This window comes from Sphaeramia orbicularis, chromosome 19 (genome assembly GCF_902148855.1).
Source record: "Sphaeramia orbicularis chromosome 19, fSphaOr1.1, whole genome shotgun sequence".
Taxonomy (NCBI): domain Eukaryota; kingdom Metazoa; phylum Chordata; class Actinopteri; order Kurtiformes; family Apogonidae; genus Sphaeramia; species Sphaeramia orbicularis.
This window is the reverse complement of record NC_043975.1, coordinates 34,552,618-34,576,046: the sequence shown is the minus strand read 5'-3', so window position 1 is coordinate 34,576,046 and position 23,429 is coordinate 34,552,618. Positions and strand designations below refer to the sequence as shown.

General features: G+C 39.5%; 1 protein-coding gene across 1 annotated transcript; it reads left to right on the top strand.

Moving 5' to 3' along the window:
• The first annotated feature begins 1,388 nt into the window (after nt 1-1,388).
• On the top strand, nt 1,389-4,554 carry LOC115410199 (pentraxin fusion protein-like). Its single transcript, XM_030121697.1, has 3 exons — nt 1,389-1,524; nt 1,646-1,724; nt 3,563-4,554. The coding sequence occupies exons 1-3, from the start codon at nt 1,522-1,524 to the stop codon at nt 4,171-4,173; spliced, it is 693 nt and encodes a 230-aa protein (XP_029977557.1). The 5' UTR covers nt 1,389-1,521; the 3' UTR covers nt 4,174-4,554.
• Nucleotides 4,555-23,429: the final 18,875 nt, after the last annotated feature.

Here is a 23,429-nt window from a genome sequence, read left to right as displayed (position 1 = left end):
TGATTTGATCCAGAGTGTTTAACATTTTTAAGGCTTACCTGATATCGTTCTAAAAGTTTTCTTTATTTGTATAAGGTTAATTTGCTAAATGTTTGTTTGTTTATTTTGAATTTACATTAAAACCAAACAACTAAAGGATTTTCTAAAAGAAAGTCCAACATTTGAAAAGGAGCGGGATGAAGTTAGTTTATAATCTCCTGCCCCCTTTCCTCATCCTTCAACCTACCATAAATTCCTACACAAAACATAAAATTGCCATACATATCAAGGATAGATTGTCCATTTTGCAGCAGCATTTCACATTAAAGTAAATTCTGTCATTTTTGTATAAATGTTGATCCTATCTACTCTACAGTATAAATCTTATCATTATTTCTGTACTCCTTAAGTTTGACTAATATGCATTCCTAAAAGCTCAACTATATCATTATCGTGACAAAATTATATTAAAAAAAAAAAAGAAAATGTGTAATTTTCCCATTAATTATGAGGCCATAATGCCAGTGCATATGAGGACCAACTCATATAAATAAGTCTAATATCAAATCAAACTAGTACCTAGTGCACCAGGATCCATCATAAACACAAAAGGGAAACAAATGCAGTTTTGTTTCCCCTTAAACTTAAAGCAGTGGTTCCCAACCTTTTTTGGCTCATGACCCCATTTTAATATCACAAATTTCTGGTGACCGCAGACATTCAAAACAGACATTTTTTTGCTTAAATTAATTTGTTTCTGATCATGTAATAGTTTGCTATGCTATGTTGCAAATAAAGGTTAATTTTAGACAACATTTAGGCTACATAATGTATATAATGCACCTTTTTGGTGTCTGCTTCTCAGTTTCTCTTGGAGATGTCTTTGTGGGGCCAGGTGGGTGGAGAAATCTTTCCATTCTCTGTTTGGTCCAGTTTTCTGACTGTGACTGTGTCTGGGCAGGTTGAGGTGTAGTAACACATACGGTCACATGATTGGGTCGATCATGATATGCCCTCTCAGATATTATACCCTGCATTTTATTTGAACTTGATTTTTCTTAGGAAAAGTGTATGGTGTTTTAATTATAATGAAATATATATTGAATCAATAAAAAATGTTTTTTATTAATAATTTAAAAAAAATTTTTTATAATTACTAGAAATTTCAGGTGACCCCATTTGAATTCCAAGTGACGCCACATGAGGTCGTGACCCCAAGGTTGAAAAACACTGACTTAAAGTAATGAAAACTCATCATGTTCAATGCACAATATATTGTTACCAGTTTCTTTTAAGTACTTCCTGTGGAAATAATTCCCAGTGAACCTTGCTTTTTCTGTAGAGATATGTTGACTTGTTCATGTCACACACAGTAAGCTGGTCCAGTACGATGTGTGTCACCAGGCCCTCACACACCGAGCCTATTGTCACAATGTCCACTGGAGAACAGCTGACGTCGTGGCCGGTGTCAGGAGGGAAGAGGACTGAGCACGGGACAGCAAGAGGGGTTGACTTAGCAACACCAAGAGAAACAACAACAAAATGGTAAGAAAATCTGTATCCAAGTGGAATTTATTTTATGTGATTCAAATATCCAGTGAGTAACAGGATGGAGTGTGTGTAATATTGTCTGAGGATGGTGCTTGTCTTGTGTGTTTGTTTGCAGGTTGTCAACACACAGAGATCTGTTCTGCTTCTTCTGCTCAGTGTCTTTGGCTTCGGTTTGAGTCTCTCCGCTACGCAAGGTACGCTTTCAACAAACAGAAAAACATCATTAAAGTAGAGAACTGTTTTAAAGACCAGCTCCAGACATGGTATTTGATTTACTATATGGTTTTTCCACCAAAAACCTGCATGGCTCTACACATTCTCTAATAAACTACAGTTTAGGGAATAATTTGTTCACAGTTTAATTCGCATGGTTTTGGTCGTTTTATTTCATCGACTGAAGTTTCCCAGAATATAATCACTGATCCATGACATTCACCACAGTATTTTACAGTATCTTAAACTGAAATGATGTTTTCTTAAATCAGCTCTTATAGACCTTTATGGATGTGTTCATGCTTAAAACATTGTGGTGTGCTTTCCACATTGCATTGTGGGTATTGTACATTTTGCTGTATTATGTTCTGTTTTATGTGCAGGGGTTCAGGGGGGTTATTGTGTTTATCTGTGTGTATGACAATGTTTATCAGCCTTTTTATATTCATTTTTATTTTTTTTTATGTACACCATAAGCAAAAGCTGTAGTTTGAACAATTCCTTACATGATTGTTGATGTTTATCTGATGAGCATGTGCTATTATTCTGGGCTTTGTGCTTATTAAAACAAAAGTACTTCCTGTGCTCTTCAGCTCTCAAAAGCACACTTCCTACCTTCATTGCCAGATATGTTTTAATATTACATGTAAACAGGGCCGTTTCTAGCTTCGTGGGGGCCCTAAGCAAGATGCTGTTTTGGGGCCTCTAGTTTGTCAAACTACAATGAAGAGACTCTTAAACCCTTTAGATGGTCTACTAAGATGCCACAATCTATTACACTTCATAAGTAAAACAGGCTGCAGTTAAAATTAAACATCTTAAGTTGAGCCACTCCGGCAAGTTAAACTGATAAAAACTATAATACATGGAAAACAACAATCCTCTATATGTCAATAAATAAAAAGATTTTGAGTGTTTATTAAAAAAATGTTTACTTTAAACAAGAAAATACAACAACCGCTGAGATAACTTCTTTTTGATGCTATTACGGTATTTGTTTTGTTTAATACTTTCATTAACGGTAGTTGTCAATCATTCCCATCATACCTGTCAACGGCCCATGGTCCAACGAATATGACCTAATAATGACACAAAAACACCAGACGCAGCTTATCATTGCAGTTTATTTTATTTATATCCTATGTTTATTTTTTTAAGTATACAAGGGATGTAATAAACACATGAGATAGCTACAGATAAAGACAGGACATTTTAATTTTCCTCAGATAAGGTGAACACTCAGCTTCGGGGCCCCCTGGTGGCTTGGGGGCCCTTAGCATTCGCTTAGTTCGCCTATAGCAAGAAATGGCCCTGCATGCTAAGCTATTCATATCAAAATCAATTCAATTTTATTTGTAGAGCCCTATATCACAATAAGGTTGCCTCACAGGGCTTTACAGAATTAGTTGGATATGAAAACAAACAACAGTCAAATAAACAGGAGATGAAGAAAATGGATTAATGTCCTGGGCATCCCCCGTCCTTAGACCCTCCTTCTCAGCAAAGAAAAACTCCGAAAACCCATTGGGAAAAGAGAAACTTCAGGGAGAACCACAGTGAAGGAGAGATCCACTCCCATGGATGAACAGGCTGTAGATGCACCAGGACTGATGACCGTCCATTTGCAGATGTAGTTCCAGTCTGTAAAGATGCAGTAGGGTGGGGGCACATGAGGGGGTCCATCTAGTCCGATGAGACTATTGATGCATGGAATCCACTATGTTGGAGAAATTCAATCGGAAATGTTTTATGGAAAAAAATACCACTAGTTTATGAACCATTCATGCTGTGAAAATGGTTAATTCTCCTTGTGTTGCAGTGGGTCTAGAGGACAAAGTCCTGGTCTTCCCCTATGAAACCGACTTCAGCTACGTGGCCCTGATCCCACAGAAGGAGATGGCGCTGAAGGCCTTCACCCTGTGCATGCGTGTTGCCACCGAGCTGCCAGAAGAACGTCAGATCATCCTCTTCGCCTACCGCACGGCCGACTACGACGAGCTCAACGTATGGCGTGAGAAGGACGGCCGCGTCTCCTTCTACATGAGCGGTGACGGTTCCTTCTTCCACTTGCCACCTCTCACCACCTTCAGGACCAGCCTCTGCCTCACCTGGGAGTCTCGGACCGGCCTCGCTGCCTTCTGGGTAGAGGGTAAACGCAGCACGTACCAGGTCTACAAACCGGGGCACACCATCCGCCCCAAAGGTACCGTTCTCCTGGGGCAGGACCCAGATAAGCACCTGGGTGGTTTGGAGGCCGTGCAGAGCTTTGTTGGAGAGGTGACTGACCTGAATATGTGGGACTTTGTGCTCTCCAGGAGCATGATCCAGGCCTGGCACTATGGACACAAAGTCCCTAAAGGCAACATCTTTGACTGGGCCACTATTGACTATGAGCTGAGCGGGAACGTCATGGTGGTCGACGATGACTGACGTGGACTGGAGTCCCACGCAAGGAGGGATGAGGCTGTAGAGATGTGTGTTGGACTGATACTGATCTGTCTCATCGTCTTTCTTAGATTCAGTGTTGTTTTCTGTTGAGACCCTTTAACTTAAACTTGAACTCATGAAAACAGGAATGCTTTGGGACTCCGAAGGCCAATATCTAATCTGAGATACCACCTTCCTCAAACTTAAAGTTGTAGCACTTTAGTGTTTTAGCATCATTGGGCAAAAATTCTATAATTCCCTGCACCTACTTCTTACCTGTGTTTTAGGCTGTAGAAAATCTACCCTGTGACCAGTGTTGGGAGTAATGTGTTACAAAAGTAATGCATTATAGTAACTGATTACTTTTTGCATAACACAGTAGTGTAAGGCACTACTAATGAATTTTCTTCAATATTTTACTCGGCACATATTCAAGAGTACTTGCGTTAAATAATTTAATTCCTCAAATGAAAAAAAAAAAAAGAACAGCAAGATCGTGAGACCTTAAGGAGTCAAAAATGCAGCGGGACAGTTCTATTTCCTGTTGGTGATCAGCCAATGGGTGAAGATGGCAGAAGACAGTCCATTGTCCTCATGGACGTATGTTCATTACTAACCCTAGCCCTGCTTTACAGCAGCTAGTTAGCATGATCAGCAACGACAAGGTAAGCTAATCTTTCTATGACTAGTTGGAATTCTTTATCAAATGCAGATTTATATACCAGCATCCTCGGCCCCGCCCCCTGTTTGAACATGTAAAATGTTGAAAAAAAATCCAAGCATTTCTGCTGGGATTCGAACATTGTAGACTGTAGCATTACTCACTGAGCTACTGTTCACATGTACTTAGACATGCAAATGTATGCGTCCCAAGGCTCTCCTATCTTTTGTATTGGGGGAGTTCTGCTGTGCATGCACCATTTATGATAAGAGTCTGTATGTAACTCAAAAGTAATACAGGAGTCATGTAACGCATTTCTGAAAAAATATTCTGAAACAGTAATATTATATAGTAAGGAATTACTTTTAAATAACAGTAACAAGTAATCTGTAATCTATTGCAGTTTGGAAGTAATTTGCACAACACTGGTAATCACAGACATTTTCAGACAAGTACGGGGTTAAATATGTCATTGACATCTAGAAAGGCTGATTGCTGATCAGATTCTGTCACATGTGACCTGGACATGAATCTCCTGCACCATGGCTTCACTTTTCCATAACAGCATGAAACAATAATGTAAGATCATCTGTATTTATATTTGTATGTGCCCTGTCCACACTAACATAGAGTTTTGTAAGCAGATATTTTTTCCTCCACATTAAAAAAAAAAAAAAAAATGCTGTCCACATGACCTGTATTTTCAACACACAACACAAAAATGACCACAAACCAGTACAAAAAGTCAGACAAATTGTTTCATTGACAAAGAGGCTTTAATCTGTCGTGAAGAAGAGTAGCAAAAAGTTCAGTTAAGTTACCATAAGTGATGGAGGGGGTTGCTGAAGTGTATTCTTTACATGATGTGTATTTGTCCATAACATCAGTCCAGTCCATCTCCCAAAGGTATCTGTACTGACCTCGATCTACTGCAGGTCATACACTGATTTCTACACCGGGAATTGATGTTTCAGGTGCAGCTTTATGTTCACAAAAAAGGGGTTGTGACATCCATTGTTTTCCAATCTCTCCATTTCTCTCCAACACAGAGATACACACAAACCAGAGTTAGTCAAAAAAAAATTCTGTTTTTACATCCTAAAACAATGTTTCCACATGGACTAGAGGCCTAAACATAGAGGAAAATATCCATTTTACTAAATATTTGCATTAGTGTGGATGGGACATTATTATCTGATTTGGACCCAGAGGAGTATGTTGCAGAAGGAAGGTGTGTATTTGCAAATGATGCTGTTTTTTCCCCTGATCTCAGCTCCTGCAACTTTAAGGTTGGAACCTGTTTTTATTGGCACATTAACATACCAATAATCCCAACTAAGTATTCTAATTAGTCAAAATAATTTTTTCCTGTATGAAGATGAGACATTCAAGAGACAGTATTCTGATCTCAGTCATTGTTTATATGATTTGTTGATTTCATGTGAATTGGTGAGTAGTGTTGTACTAACTACCTAATATCACCTGTCAGTCTGAGCTAATGATATCTGTTGGTGTGATTTGATCCAGACGTTGTGTTCCTGCCAGAAAAATCCATTTATTCAACATTTCCAATGGAACAAAGCTGAGATATTCTGTGTCTCTGCTGAGTTTTCTCTACTATGATGGAAAATAATTAAATAGATAATCATATAAACTGTGCATTTTTGGTGAAATAAGTGAATTGTGTGAATTTGGACTTGCAAAGCACCTAAACCTTCCACAAACCTAGAGAAAACTCCACTTAAGCTTTGCATATTAAATAAACACAGTGTTCTTATTTGCATCTTAAAACATGATCCTCTAGTTGCAACAGCAGACTGCTGCAGATCATGCACAAAACGGACTTCCCTCATGTATCCATAGGGTGGCACTCTGCACTAGTTCCAATCAAAAGCAAAGTTATGACAAAAACCATGTTATACACACTCCTAATAATGCCATTTAGTTAAATCTTATGCACATAGGTTATTAAAGAGACCATAAATAAAACTAAATTAATAAAAAAAAAATCAAGCATATTGAGTTTTGATTGAAGGATGAAGGAGAATATTTTGCAAAAAATGAGTAAAATAAATAAAATTCCTCATCTTGCTTTACTATAATACAGTAAATGTATCTGGCAAATCAGCAAAGGATCTAATAAAATACATTTTAAATGAATAACTCTATTGAATTTCAGTTCAGTTTATTAAGTTCAGAGAAAAATCAAGTGGGACAATAAATAAAAATCACCATCACTAAAATAATGTTTTCAGGCAGAACTATATATTAATCTAATACACTGCTTCAGAAGTCAATACACTGTGTTTTACAGTCAATTGTAAAATAATACTGATTGAATTAGAAATAGACATTAAAACAGATTTATTATTTCCAGAGGAGATTTAATAGTTTAACTGCACTCAGAGATAAATAGCAATTATCACATTTAAAATCCATAGCCATAATGTTGCCTTTGGTTAACAAAGTCGCTCATGAATTTTCCATGTTTCAGATGACGTAAGAACGCTTTCAGGTCTGAAATAAATGTTGCCACGTGCATGACTAATAATGTTTGGAATTGAAGGGAATACTTCTTCTTTGAACTCTTGCAGCTTCCTTTCTATAATCATCCCCCTCTGACACATTTTGAAGTAATAATCATTTGTTTACATAATTCCAACAGGGGAATAATTTCATTCATTTTATATTTTATTGCTTTTTTAATTTAGGAATTAGCAGAATAATTAAAATTAATTTCCCCTTTTTGACTGGAGGAGGAAAGAGATGCTAAATTTGCTCTTTTTCTGATCAGTTGTCAGTTATCTGAGAAAATACAAATAATATTGACTCAAATTTTTTTTGGGGTGTATATTGTTTTTTTTTTTTTTTTTTTTGCTAATTCTTCAATAGTAAAATCTCTTAAATTAAAGTGAGTAAATTTTATTTATAAAGCACTTTTCACAGACAGGGAGTCATAAAGTGCTTCACAATGCAAGACAATTAAAATACAGTTAAAATGCAATAAATACATTAAGTGCATTCTGTTTGTAGCAGCCCTGAGTCAGTTTGGATTTAAAATGCCTGCTTAAACAAGAGTGTCTTAAGATGTTGTTTAAAAGTGTCAACAGAGTCCATGGACTGAAGGGACAGAGGGAGGATATTCATTAAAAGGATGCCCCCCACATAATTCTCCTGGACGTCCTTTTAGGCCTTTGACATCTGGGCACATATTAAGCATCAACCTATTATTTCTTAATAATAATAGAAAAAGCCTAATGAGATAGATGTGTTACACATTACTTGCAGAAGTCATATGGAACTGCCACACTAATAAACGCCCCTCAGACTAAGCTCAAGGTCAGATCTTCTCCATCCAAGTGTAACACAGTAACCCTGAGTTCCAGAGCGCCGTCTCCATTCGTCTCCATGGCTCCCTGCACTCATTCTCCTCTTGCACCGCCATCGTGACCTCTTTGCAGAAACAGGGAGAAGTTTCCAGCGCACAGCCCAGGCTCCCTTGAGGGTGGGAAAGTGCTGCGTTCCGAGTGTATGTTTATTCTGACCAAATCACCCGTCGGCTTTCTCGCAGCAGCTAAATAAGGAGAAGGCAGGGCCAATGAGTTCTGACTGCGGGTCAGCAGCCAAATGTTCCACCTTCTTGGATGTTGCAATGCATCAATCCCAATGCCCACTCACTGTGTGGTAACACCTTTGTGGACCATCTGCCCAAGCCTGGCTTCTTAGCCCTCTAGTACGTACACACACACACACACACACACACACACACACACACACACACACACACACACACACACAGCCCGTTAGTTCCTTCTTTGTGCAGCTTTCCATAAGAGGAGTGCTAATTCTAGTAGTAGTATTCTAGTATTAAACATGCAAGAACTGCCACTTCAAAGCTTTAACTTTATGACTTCATTTTTAACATAACTGGCTCTTTCTTGTGATTCTGCGCCAAACTAGACTAACAATTATATTTTAGTATAATGCAAATTTTTTTTTTTTTTTTTTTTGCCTCTTTTAGTGTAAAATATTTTATCTAAAAACACACATGCTTCCCCTTTTTTCATTCTTTTTTGCAGATATATTCATATTTTAAGGCTACACGCTCATGCTTCTGCATCAAAGAAGAACTAAAAGTATTATCAGTAGGACAAAAATCAGTTTGTGCACAGTGGATAATTATTCCCTCTGCATTGCATGTATTATCCAACTGAGCAAATAGTTTGAGGGCTCCTTGTCCTGCTTGCGGACAGGGCCAGCAGTGCGGGCCTGTGAGATCTGCATATTGGCCCATGGTGGTTTAAGCTGTCTGAGGCAAGGCGGTGCCACTGACTGTATGTCCATGCGTGTGGAGCTGGTGAAATGTTTCCACGCGAGAGGAGATAGACGGCAAGAGGGAGCCCCGCGTGAGCCATGTGAGGGTAGACAGAAGGAGGGCCGTTCTGGATTCCTTCGAGCAACTCCAAATAGATTTCCAGGCAAAACATATTTGCATACGCAAGACAGTGCTACGAGCTATCTGAGTGAGCTGTGGCATGTGTGCATTGAACAGATGGATAATTTTTTTAGAGCTTTCTTGCAGAAATTTCAGCCCATTAAATTGAGATCTTGGCCATTATTCAACCTGCTTTTGTTCACGAAGCTCACAAAGAATCATCAGGGTCAAGCTGCTCTTGTTCTGTCAGATTTAGTTGATTGTCAACACAATGACGAGATGATTTGTACAGTTTAAGCTTTTTGTGTCCACATATTAACAAAACCAAAGCATGTGAACACGTAGCAGAGATTCAGTCAGAATGATAATAACATATAAGTAACACTCCTTAACCCTTTATTGGGCAAGTGACTATTTTTGGTCATTTCTACATGGATTACAAGACAGTGACAGCGCCAGTTCCAGTGAGGACAGTGAGTCAACAATCTCAGGTCCAATGTGGTCTACAGGGTCTGTAAGGTCCACCTCTGCATGAACAGTGAGTGAACCTGCTTTGTTAGGTACCATGAAGTAATGGTACTAATGTAAGGAATGATGTTCAAAGGGATAATGTGGATGTGGACAGGGGTCTGGATCAGCACTTATGGTATTCTAATGTTCTAAAATACATGTTCCTTTCACATTACATGTTTTACTTGTATATTTCAGTTTGTTTGGTTGTTTGTTTTTTAACAATCTAGCAGCAAAACTATAGGTTGAATTCATACAAAATTGGGTTTATAGATTGCCAATGACCCAGAATAGATGTGACTACATTTTGGGAAAAGTAGGTCAAAGTTCCAATTTTTTATGAATTTTTTATTACCGCCAAGTGTAGCAGCATAGGTTATGTTTTCATCGTTTGTCTGTCTGTCTGTCTGTCTGTCTGTCTGTTTGTCTGTTTGTCTGTCTGTCTGTCTGTCTGTTAGCAAGATAACTCAAAAGGTTATAGATGGATTTGGATGAAATTTTCAGGAAATGTTGATACTGGCACAAGGAACAAATGATTAAATTTTGGTGGTGATCGGGGGGGAACTGATCTGCCTTGGCAGGTCTGTACTCTCCGAGTGCTTTCCTAGTTTATTTTTTTACTTATAATACTCAAAAATTTAAATGTTTATAAAAACATCAATTTTGTTTCAATTTACTTCAAATTTAGCACATATACTGCTATACTACATATATCAGCACACACATAGACATGGTGACATCAGCTGGATTGATCCCAAAATAAGCTACGATATGTGTGAGGGGTGGGGTTTGTTGTGCCTGGCATCACTTGTTTATATACACTTCTTGGATTTTTAAAAAAAAAAATTTTAGCCACTTATGGGTAAGGCACCAGTTGTGGTAACTTCATTGACCTTGATTGTTTAGATATCACAAAAAAAAAAAAAGGGAAATTTCACAAAGTAATAAAGTCTTGTTATGTCCTCACACTAAAGTTGACATTTTGCATTTTCAGAGGATTTCTATGAGTGAACTATGAAGGGTTAAAGTGAATCTGTCAAAAAGATGACTGAGCACTGTTCACCCACACGAGAGAAAGTAAATCAAATACAGACTTTTCATTTATCTTTTCTAGTTTAATTAAACTAAGATGTAATTTCACAAACGGATCACCAATAGTCTAATAACAGGTGACAATAAAATCTGAATGTGTGGTTGTTCTTTCACTCTGCCGCTCTCTCTCTCTCTCTCTCTCTCTCTCTCTCTCTCTCTCTCTCTCTCTCTCTCTCTCTCTCTCTCTCTCTCTCTCTCTCTCTCTCTCTCTCTCTCTCTCTCTCTCTCTCTCTCTCTCTCTCTCTCTCTCTCTCTCTCTCTCTCTCTCTCTCTCTCTCTCTCTCTCTCTCTCTCTCTCTCAGAGGTTGTAATCTGCTAGTGTGGTCGCTCGTCCTCCCCCTCTGGGCTGTATGAAAAATTCACCAGGCCTTCCCATTAGAGTCAGTCCGAATCAGGGAGCAGGCGTTACTGTGGTCACACACATGACACTTTTATCACTTGAGACTTTGCAGCGTAAATGTAAATGTTCATAAAACAAACAAATCATAGTAGTTCTAAATGTTCTGACTGCAGTTAAGGTCAAACCTGTACTGTACGGAGCCAACTATACGGTACAGACACACACACACACACACACACACACACACACACACACACGGATCTCAGAAGTCCTGAATTGTTAAAAACAGATGGGCTATACCCTTTTCACGTCAGTTTTTCACACTGACGGTGAGAAACCTGACCTTTAACTGTGTGCGAGGGTGAGAGCAGTTGGCTGTGTCCGGTGTGATCCCTCCAGGCAGCGTGGTCAGCATCACAAAGACCACCTCAGAATGGACTGCACGACCCACGTCAAGGAGCCGCAACAAAAACCACTGAGGGAACAAATAAGAAGCATGTCTGACAAGAACCCCACAGTGTCTGCTGCTGTCTGTAAACCTTTGTCTACCCTCAAACTTTATGGGATCGCCTCAAAAATACCCAGTATTCCTATGTTTTTAAAATCTAATCTAATCTAATCTAATCTAATCTAATCTAATCTAATCTAATCTAATCTAATCTAATCTTGTCTTGTCTTGTCTTATCTTTTTTTCTTATATTTTCTTTCTTTTCTTTTTTCATATTTTATCTTATCTTTTCTTTTTATTATCTTATTCTCTTTTCTTTTCTCGTCTTTTCTTTTCTCTTCTTATCTTTTCTTTTCATTTTATCTTTTCTTTTCTTTTCTTTTCTTTTCTTTTCTTTTCTTTTCTTATTTACTCTTAATTTAACCACACAGATGCCACTGCCATGAAAGCTCTTCCAGTTGCACAAGAAGTTTAACAAAATTACAGTGTTGTTTTCCAACACATTCCTCTTTTTATTCTTATTTATACACATCAGTAATCACATTTTATCAAGTGCAATGATGACGTACTGAGCCAGTTTCACTTCATCTATTAAGAAAAAATCACATTGTCACAGTCATTTCACAAGTAGAAATAAAATATTATATTATGTTATTCCAGCTTTATGGGAAACAGTGTATTTACTTTCAACACTTTTTATGATATTATTTATTAGCTATTATTCTAAGGTGGATTTTTCTTGACTTTGATCTTAACAAACCTTAGAATTTTCCACATTTTTGAGCCACGAATAATTACAGTAGAGAAAACAGATGAAAGAATAATAATAATTGCAGCCACATTTACTCAGGGCAGTGTTAGAATGTTTTGTCTTTGGTGGATGGATGGATGGATGGATGGATGGATGGATGGATGGATGGATGGATGGATGGATGGATGGATGGATGGATTTTATTTATCTGAAACTGGGAAATTACAGTGTAGCAGCAACATGACACACTTACAATAAAAATAGTACCAGAGCAAACATACAGTTGCGGAAAAAATTATTAGACCATCAAAAGTCATCAAAAACAATGGTTATATAATCAAGTACTAACTCCTGTGTGTATCATGTAATTAAAACAGACAGAAAAGAAAACATGGAATGTCTAAAAGCACTGTTTTTGTCAGTACAATGCCTTAGATATTGATGTAAGAACTTCAGTGATTTTGGTTATTATCAAGAAAACATGGAAAATGAATAGATATCATCTCTGAAATTAAACTCTTATGAGCTATTTTTGTTGTTATCATTATATTTGTCCAAACAAATGTACCTTTAGTTGTACCAGGCATTAAAATGAACAAGAAACTGAAGAAAACAAGGGTGGTCTAATAATTTTTTCCATGACTGTAGTGTAAAAAACAAAACAAAATGGAGTAAAAAAGGAATACAACATAAGCATATACTATACATAATAAATTAGAAGTATAAAAAGGTTTGGGTAGAATCTGGATATTTACTGTAATGTGGTAAAATAGAACTGTAAGGTGCAAAACAAGCTGTAATATTCAGAATGAGAAGGTGCAAAATGACATTTAAGTGCAAATAGATTTATGACCAAAGACATCAGACAGTAGGGGTGTGTATTGGCAAGAATGTGGCAATACGATACAAATCACAATACTAGGATCACGATACGATACATCACGATATATCATGATACTGTTAAAAAGGCAATTTTTTGTTTGTTTCTTTTTTTTTAAATGATTATTTTCTTGAGGAATTGAATTACACCAGAAATATGCACAAATACTAAACACATTTGTATTTGATTATAACAGGATCTAAGGCTACATCACAAAATGTTCCTGCGTTAAAACTTAAATTATGTTTTACAGACATTACAGTTTAAGATCCTGTTCAAATGTTCCTATTCTATTAGTTCAGAACTAACATCAGAACATTATTTTTGTGCAATCCCAACAAAGGAACTATGATTATTTAATAAGAGTGTTAAATAATAATAAATAAAACATAAACAAGAAACAAAACCAGAAAAACAAAAAAGAGCCTCCACAATGTCTGCATTTGAATAAATACCTAAAAATATCAATATAGCACTTTTTAATATCAATACAGTATTGTGAAATGAAATATTGCGATATATTTCAGAACTGATATTTTCTTACACCCCTATCAGACAGAGTCAAATGGAAAGACTTAGGACTAAATAAACAAAGGAAGCATTGTACTGAAACTGAAATTACTTATATTCTGGAATATGTGTTCAGTTGTACAAAGCATAAAGTCCAAATTAAGTACTGAATAGCAGCCCATCTCACTGCTTCCCCGTCTCCTCTGCAGCAAAGGAACGTGACTTCAGAGAGTAAGAGCGAGCCAGCGCCTCTGTGGTTGAATGTGTTGCGGCTTTTAGCAGTGAATACCCTTCTGTCGCCTCTGGGCTGGCCTCTCCTGTGAACATATGAGCCATGCCACAGCGTGTGGCGCTGGGAGACGGTCCAGGGCCTCCTGATTAAATATTACAGCCCTCTAAATGGATGGAGATTAGCCTCTGTGGGAATGTTAGGGCTTAATTTACCCCCCGGCCAAAAGTGTGTGTATGATAGAGTGTGTGTGTGTGTGTGTATGTGTCTGTGTAGATGTGAGTGGGGGGTGTAGAGGGTAGGGGTTTGTAGACATGTGCCCTGGTGTAAATGGGCTGCATGTCTCCAGGAGTAGGTCAATGCTGCGGTTTCATGGGGTGAATGTTCTAAGCAGGTCAAAGGTGTGAGATCAGTCATGTTTACTGTAGAAGAATTTACATCAGCTGGAAAGTGTTCACTCATTTTCTGCTTTTTTTTTCTTAACTTTGTTCCTTGAGATTTAAAGTATGACATGTGCTATAATAATAATTAGAACAAATCCAATTTAGTAGCAATGAAATTCCATTACAAAATATTTAATTCATGGACTGAGATAAATATATAAATTGATAAAAACTAGTAAAGTAATGCAGAAAATGTTAAACTGAGACATGTAAAGAGGTAACGTTTAAAAGAAAAGTGGATATACCTGCAAGTGCTGTATATTACCTTCAGTTATTTAGAAAGCATCTTAAATGTATTTCAGTTTTCATACACTTTTGAAATAAAGTGACTTATTCTTTCAGGTAACCTCCACCACAGAACAAATCCAAAAAGCAACATTTCCTCTGCATTCATTCCTTTTAACCACAGGTGTAAAACAGTAAAATGATTTCATTCACACTCGTAGATTAAATGTCGTTTTAATTGCAGGCTGTTTTCTGTGTTCTGTTATGCCACATCAACGTTCACTCTGAATTATTGATATGTTGGTTTTGTCGTTCACCACATTTAAAATGCTTTTAAGAACGTGAGTGCGTGTTTTGAGGTCTTTGCATGAAAACCCTGAACTTTATTATTTATAAACACACATCACCGTTATGGAAAGGGGAATCTATTTAATCACCCACTCCAGTGTTCGTCTTCCCCATGCAGGACTGGGTCGTGTTGTGACAGTCTGATAAACATATGTTTTTCTCATTCTTCTTCTGCATCAGATGTACCACTGCAAGGCCTTAATTCTGTGGTAATTTTCTTCTCATAATGGACAAACACATTCATCAAACACACACCACATATGTGAACAGCATCCGCAGACAATGACTGTTCGACATAAATGCACCACATGTGCACATGCGCACACACATACACACAACGAAACACCATTTCACACACATACACAAGCACTCTGTGCCACTGGGCAGGGACTAGCCTGAAAGATTGAAAGCAATTAAAACTATCATCTGCAGTGGCTCTGGGCAGGCCCGTGGCTGCGAGGGGGGAGCTGCCACTGTGCATCAGCCTCTCAGTCTCAGCAACGCGCAGCGACATGAGAGGGAGACTCGCAGCCCTCTCCGAAACACACAGGCCCTGCCACCGCTCCCCTCCTAACATGCACACATACGTGCTCACACACAGCTTTGTCATACAACTGCCTTAACACTTGATCCTGCTGCTGATCTTTCACTTGCCTCCGTGTTACACTGTCTTTTTCTGAGAAGTGAAAACACGGTGGCACCCAGAGTTGAAACATACCATCACAATAAGTCTGCATGAAGTTGGACAACTCCATCCTCTGAGCGCTAATATATCAGCCAGTTCACAATATATAACATTATTTCACAATTTTTAACACAAGTCAGTGTGGACTGATGTATACAGGTCTGGTGCTCTTGTCAAATTACTCATAACATAAGATAACATAACATTTACTTGAAAAGTTACATCGTAGCATTTCAAGTAAATTCAGTGAAAACCTTATTTAACAAAAGTATTTAAGGTTTTCATTCAGCAAAATATACTTTAAGAATGAAAAGTAAAAAAAAATATCTGCCACATTTTCTATATGATGGTTTTGGATTCATTTTATTTCTGCTTTAATATGTATTTTACATTTTACTACAGTAGATGTTTTAGGTAGAGTTCATTTTCACAATTATTTGTACAGTTTAATCTACAAAATGCATCATATTCAATAAGATCATCATATGGTTGTTGCACTGCATGTAAGAACCTAAAATGTTAACTTTTTATGATTTCAGAATAACCCATACAGAGGATTTTCTCAACCCACAAATTAACATGAAATATTATCAAGTTTATGAAAATAATCCAAAAATCAATACAATTGGAGATACATTGCTTTCAATGCACAAAATAGAATGAAAATTATAATCTGAAATAAGTAAAAAGTGTGTAAAGTTTTATAAAATGGGAACAATGAATAAGAAAAGTACCTCAACTTTGTACTTAAGTGCATTACTTAAGTAAAAATAGGTATATTTCACCACTCAGATATAGGTACAGAGTGTCTGGCCTCATAATGGCCTGGCCCCAAGCATGACTCACCAATATGGTAACAGAGGTGAAGTGACAGTAAAGAGATAAAAAAAGTTAAAGTGAAAAGATAAAAAAAGTCACGATGCAATAGTATGAAACGATTATGCTCAATGCCTTCGGTGTCCAGGTAAGTGCTTGTTTTTTTTATGTATATGTGAGAACAAAAAATGAGCAGAGCCTTGGGTACATGTGCTGATAAAATAAAAGGCAAACAGAGGAAATAGTTATTGTTCCGGTAAATACTTCTGTGGTTTGGGATGTTTCCCTGCACATTCACACACACACACACGCACACACACACACCTGCACTCACAGCTCATCAGTCTGATCTCATTAGGTGGAAGTAGTGTAACTCCAAGCTGTTTGGGCCAAACTTGGAGCAGTTTACCTGTGTTCAGATCCTTGGGAATGGTGGCTGTCTGACTCTGTCTGGACTGGCCCTTAACAAGTCTCCTCAGGACAACCACACCACCATTATCAAGTGCAGCTACTGTTTCTCTCTCTCTCCTCCTCTCTCTCTGTCCGTTCCCTCCGATCAGCTCTCAACCTGTCACTCCCACTTAGCGTCTACATTAGCACCGGTGGTTTCCTCATCCTGGTTCTATTCAGCCCTCCCCGCCTCTATCTCCCCTTGGTGCGTTTGAATACATATCTCCGATATTCAGCCCCTACTTAATTTGACAGGCCCCTGTTTTGTCAGTCTGACAGGCCCATAGCAAGACACTAATAGGCCACAGAGACCACCAGCAAAGGCACCAGCCAGGGAGGCCCCTGCGGTGCCAGTCCCCATCACCCTCCACGTCTCTCGGGGCGATGTAGGCAGGAGAGAGGGGGTCAGGGGGGCGGGTGGTCAGGCGGCAGTGCTGTCACACCAGGCCACGGCAGACTGGACTAGGCTTCAGTACTGACACCCGTCACTGCTCCTCTGGATCCCCCTCTGCTCAGCACACACACACAAAAGAGGTAAAAAGAGCAGCCAGTGGGGGCATCTAGGGATCTAATGACTGCGCCTGCCACTCACAGCCACGGCTGCAGTCATCACAGACATGGCAGCTGAGAGAGGAAATTAACTCCACGCTGTTTGTTTGCTGATGGAGCCACAGTGGAGCAGCTGGGACAGGGATGTGCGTGTGCAGGTCTAGCTGGGTCTGCGTATCCCTGTAGGACTCCTGTCGGACTGATCATGACCTGCTATGCTTTGATAACGTTTAATTGGTAGCCAGTGGTGATGGTGGTGAGGGAAGCCATCCTAAATTAAAACAGCTCTATTGTCCTTCTTTTGTTTGCTTCCCAGACAGGTACAGGGGGGACAAGGGCAGCCCAAAAACAACACAATGCGATGTGACCTCTATTTTAAATCTGCAGCAGTGAATGAGGCCGTCAGCCCCAGAGTCTTACACTTTATTCATGTTTATTAGAGTGGAGGCACAATTCAATGCATTTCAGATCAATACAATTGCATATAACAAATTGGCAGGATTGTTATGATTCTATCTGTTTGGAGTCGATGCCAGCTTTTCCTGAGTAACAGAAGTAAAGGAAGCCTGTCCTGAAGGATCAGCATCATCATCATCCGTCTGTTGTGATTGATCTGGATGCTTCTTGTCCTTGACTTTGACTGTTAAAAGGAGATCTGATAGAGTCAGAGCCGGGATGAGAGCCAGAGACAGGGGCTTGGTTGGGGGGGACTCCAGGGGTCGTTGGTGTAGTGAATTATTAAGGTTTACTAATACTTCATAAATCCCCTCTTTGTCCTGTCCATTACCGGCCTGTCACATCCTCTCGCCACTGCTAGACTGACTCACTTGCTTCATCTAAATGACAGAAGTTAAACTGTGTTCCAGAGGAGATGGGGGTGGAGTTGGGGATGTGGAGGAGTGGGGGGGGTTAGGGATGTGCTGGTGGGGTGGCAGAGGGGGGGTTAACAGCACTCTGTAAGTAGGCCCCAGGGCTGGATGACTTGGGAAGGATGAGTGTCGGTTTAGATTGTGTGCTTGTATGTGCTTTTGCAGCTGCTTGTGTTGATTTGTTGTCTTGTTGTGTGTTTCTTTTTAAGTATGAAGCATCAGTGTTTGTGCTTAAAGACACTGAGTGGGAGACTGATGTGGAAGTCAGTGCAGATCAGTTCTCAGATGCATGCCTCCTATTAACTCTCCGTGTATCTATACCACCAGCTCACTCCCTGTCTTCCCCCTCTCCTTTTCCCTTCCTCCTCCTCCTCCTTCCAAAACAGCAAACCTTGCCTCAGTGCGTGCCTGGCGGACTCTCTCCGCGGTCTCGACAGCCGAGCTGGTCGTTGCCCCAAGCACTGAGGAGCTGTCGCCTCTTGTTAGTGTCGCCGTGGCGACCCGGAGTCCTGCCTGCCTGCTCCTTGATTAGAGAGTGAGGTGGATAGAAGAGTGTGTGTTTGTGTGGATATCTGTGTGTGTGTGTTTAGTGGAGGGTGGTGGTGGTGGTGGTGATGTGGTAGGGGGGTACTCAGCCCCACTCCTGCCCGCAGAGCTGCTTTTAAAGATCAGTGATTTGGTCAATTGGCCTGGCAACTCCAATCCCACGGAAGGTCACTGATGACTCAATGGACCAGTCAGTGAGGCAGGCTGTGTGTGTGTGTGTGTGTGTGTGTGTGTGTGTGTGTGTGTGTGTGTGTGTGTGTGTGTGTGTCCATGTGTATCTGTATATGTGTGTGAGTTTCAAAGTCAGAATCGATGAGGCCAAAATCTATAGAGCTGTGATCAGGACATGAAAAAGAGATCATACAGGCTTGTTTCAGTTGTAAAAGGCCACTCAGACCACCACCCACAGGCCAGTGGTCCAACCACCCTTCCAATAAACTGTACGTTATGAGGGTTTTTTTAATATACTGATGCAATTGTTTCGTTTAACTTACTGTTATGATGGTAACAGTGGTATCAGCTCTAATTCACCACCTGGTGGTTAGTTTATATCATACAGAATTACCAAGACCTGAAAGTAAATATGTCATTCAATTGCAACAGAATGACATAAAGAAGTAAAAGATACAATCTTGTTTTAACATACATAAGTCAGAAGGATAAGAGCTCCACCATTTTGTACTAAAAGCCATTGCCAAAAAATGTCTTTCTACTACTATATTCTGGTTCTTTAACTGTTTCTTGAACGTTTCAGTGTGTAATGTGTGATTTACTGATATCTAGAGGTGCTCCCTCATCTATGTCAACATTACAACCAGTGCTTATTGTGTCTATTCTAGGTTTTTTAGTTTTGAGGATATTAACTGTGGTCCATATTCTAATAGAGGGTGATACCAATGTACCGCAAAAGATGAAAAGAGGAACAAAATTTGAAGGGAACCACTGTAAAAACAGAAAAGTACAACATAACGGACATGGTCGTGACTGTGTAGGTAACAACTGATTCTAAGGTCAGGAAAATACAATGGTTGTAATTATTGCAAGATTATAAACTAATGAAAAGACAAATATAAATATTCCATTCCATTTCCTTACTTAAATCCTGAATCTGACACATTAATCCTTGAAGAAGTCCAAGTGCATCTTGCAGCTCTAAAATGCCTATGAAAAAGAAAAACAGACATGTACAAAACTTTTACAGATTCCCTCCCAAACTTAAGGGTTTCCTTCCTATTTTATAATCATAATCAAAATAATAAATCTTGATTGTAGACACCTTACAAAACACTCAGACACTGAAAAGTGAAGAAATGAAAATGCAAAACAAAAGCAAAAAAAATAAATAAAAATCTTCCACAACTTTCATGATAAAAGGTTTTAGTTTTTGTGTAACCCACTGACAAGAGTGGATGACAGGCCAGGACTGATCACCTATCTGACACTGATCATATTTTAATCATCAAACATTGTAGTTAATGATTTACATGCAACTTTAGTCTCAGAGACAAAAGTAAGAAATATCCTGCTCAGTTTTATTTAATTTAGTGTCTGGATTTGTCTTTCCTTTACATTTTCCTTTCATTCCTTTTCTTGAAGGATCATCTGAGGACTTCATACTAACATTTGAGAAGCTGATGTTCAGATGCACTTAAACTTCATCTGCTGATTTTCCAAAACTTGATGAATGCTGACTGACCTTGTAAAAACTGTCCCCTTCTGGATGGTCAGGTCAGTGAGTCGGTAGCCCCTGAGGATGCCATAAATACTGTGTGTGATTTCACTTCCTATGCCCTGCCCTGGGCACAGCTGTCCATCTCTGGACAATTTCTCTGCCCAAAGGGAGGACTGACTGGCTTCATGGACCTCATACACACGACGGCCATCTGTTTGTCTTTCATTCAACACTACAGAACCACACCACTGGGTTCATTTTGGATTGAAAATGTAGGCTGTAGGAGTTTGGGGGATTCATTTATAGAGGAAAGAGTTTTTCATGCCATATTGGTGCCATTTATTCCTAAAGAAGCACAAACTATTAATAGTGAGTCTGTTCCAAGAAGATGTGAAATGTAGCCCAAGTATAGTGGAAATATCGTCGTTCTCAGGTAGAAACCTCTTATGTCCAAAACAGTAATTTTTCAGGAAACTGGAAAATAATGTACATTCTATATAAAAGAATAGAGTAAAGAGATAGTCACAACCTGTTTTCACCACTTTTCATTGGTTAAATATTTTTAAAATGGTAAGGACAACGTTAAGACTGACTAATAGAATCGTTCGCTGACAAAAAAAAACGGCCAACAGTGGACTTATGAGGTTTCCACCCGACAGCAACGATATCATACTGCAAATTATTTGACTCCAACCAAGATAAAAAAAACAAACAAACTTAGAGTTAGAAGTGTTGGATAATTTATCTTGTTTTAAGAGTTAATTTCTTATTTGAAGTGTTCATACATCTGTAGACGTGCTTATTTCTAGATTTAACAGTCTTAATTCAAGAAATTTTGTCAAGTGAAACTATCTTGCTGCATGGACAGGTATTTCATTTGTTTTTAGTACCTTTTTCCTCAGATTTGGTGTTAATATTTTGCTTTCAGACACCCCTTTTTAGCAGTGCAGAGACTTAATGATACAGACTAAATCTAGCCAAAAAGTTCTGATCTCACTCATTCTCTTCTCTTAACTTTTTAAACTCTAGGCCTAAAATGGTCTGCCTGGACGTTTTTCTTATTTTGACAAATTAAAAGATTTGAAAATATGTTGTGTGAGTCCGTTTGTTCATTTTTCAAGAGCACTTTTTCCCCCAGATCTTTAAAAATCTAGCAATATTACTGCATGTTACAATACTGCTAAAATGGCTTTTTCTCCAGCTTCTAGTAGGGGCATGAGTGAAATTACCGTAATGATCCAATAAAACCTATAAAGTGCAACGACTCATGTTTCAGAAACTGTTGGAATTTTTCCAATTGCACAAACAGTGAAAGAGTTACAGCCACCCAAACTGTATATGCACAGGGTGTGTCAGCGATGACCCGTCAGGTTTTAAAGAGTTAAAACATAAATCCTGATTAAAAGAGTGCTCTCAAAGCAAAAGCACATCAAAATGTCTCATGTTTTACGTCACCCGTCCAGTTTTCATCCCAGCTTCACATCACGGGATATGAGACCAAAGAATCTGCAAGCGCCAGTGAGAATCTGCAAGAACGACAGCCAGTGAGAGGGAAACAAGACTCGCCCCCTAGCTATGGCTTCCTGACTTGTTTATTTGCTAACTGGGTAGGAGGGAGGGTGGTGGTGGTGTGGTGGGGGTGTGTGTGCAGAGTGGGGGGCTGCAGTAGAGGGTGAACATATGGTTTGCTAAAACATGGACTTGTAGTTGGGAGGCCGAGGCACCCTAAGGGATGGAGCTGACGGGCTTTGGTCCCTGTCTCCCTCAATTCCTCCCGCTTGGACAGCCAGAGCCGAACAGCCGTCCTCCAGGAGTTAGCAGCACACTGCAGCCTCTCGCTCTCTGTTTCGCTACTCACACACCCCCACACCAAGTCAAACCAGAGATCGTGAGGGGGAAGGGTTGTGGGGGTGTATGTGGGGGGGTACACGCTTTGGGGTGTACACAGGGAGGGCCTGGTTGCAGCTGGGAAACGGACTGACACCATCCTCTTGTCCCTGCTCCCTAGAGTGTGTTGAGCCCTGTTGCTGAGGGAATAAAAGCCCTGGTCCTGGTAAGAGGACATGCTGGTACTGCGGTCCCTACACATATGGACATTTGCTGTTCATTAGTGTTCAGACTTTTGGTCACGTTTGTCGAGTAACAGATACTGTGCACTCTGGGAGTTTGTCAGAAGTAGATGAAGGATGTTAGGAGCTTTCGTTTTAGGAGTTGAGGATTGTCAACGACTGACCAGCCATAGCAGATATCTGATACAGATCACTGCACTGAGATAGACAGTTACACACACATACTCATACACACCCCCTCAAGGTCTATGTGTTTACGGACACACTCACTCCCTGGGATCAAGGCGCTAATGTACACACATGGGCTCACACACCCTGCATTGATGAACAAACATATGCACACACTCACACCCACTCCCTGTGGGTCAGTGACTTAATATGCACATACACACACACAATGGGTCAGTGTGGTTGTTGATAGGCTCGCACATGCACACACACCGTCACGCACGCACACATCCCCTGAAGGTCAGCGTCATGATGGACAGCAGGCCTGATGTACTCTGACAGAATCGGCTGCTTCCTTTCATTTCCACTTGCTTTTCCCCCATCAGGTGACACCCACAGGTGCCTTGGCAAGAAGTCCCCACCTCCTGCGGGTGTGTTTGGGGGCAGCTGGTGAAAAAACGAAGGCGGAGACTGAGATGATGAGCGAGGCACCAGCTGCTTTCTGTCAATGACCCATAGTGCACCTCTCCTCACATGTATATACGAACAACAAACAGTGAATG

Coding starts and splice junctions, on each gene's coding strand:
- LOC115410199 (XM_030121697.1), top strand. Junction 1,725..3,562: donor GAGTCTCTCCGCTACGCAAG/GTACGCTTTCAA, acceptor CTTGTGTTGCAG/TGGGTCTAGAGGACAAAGTC.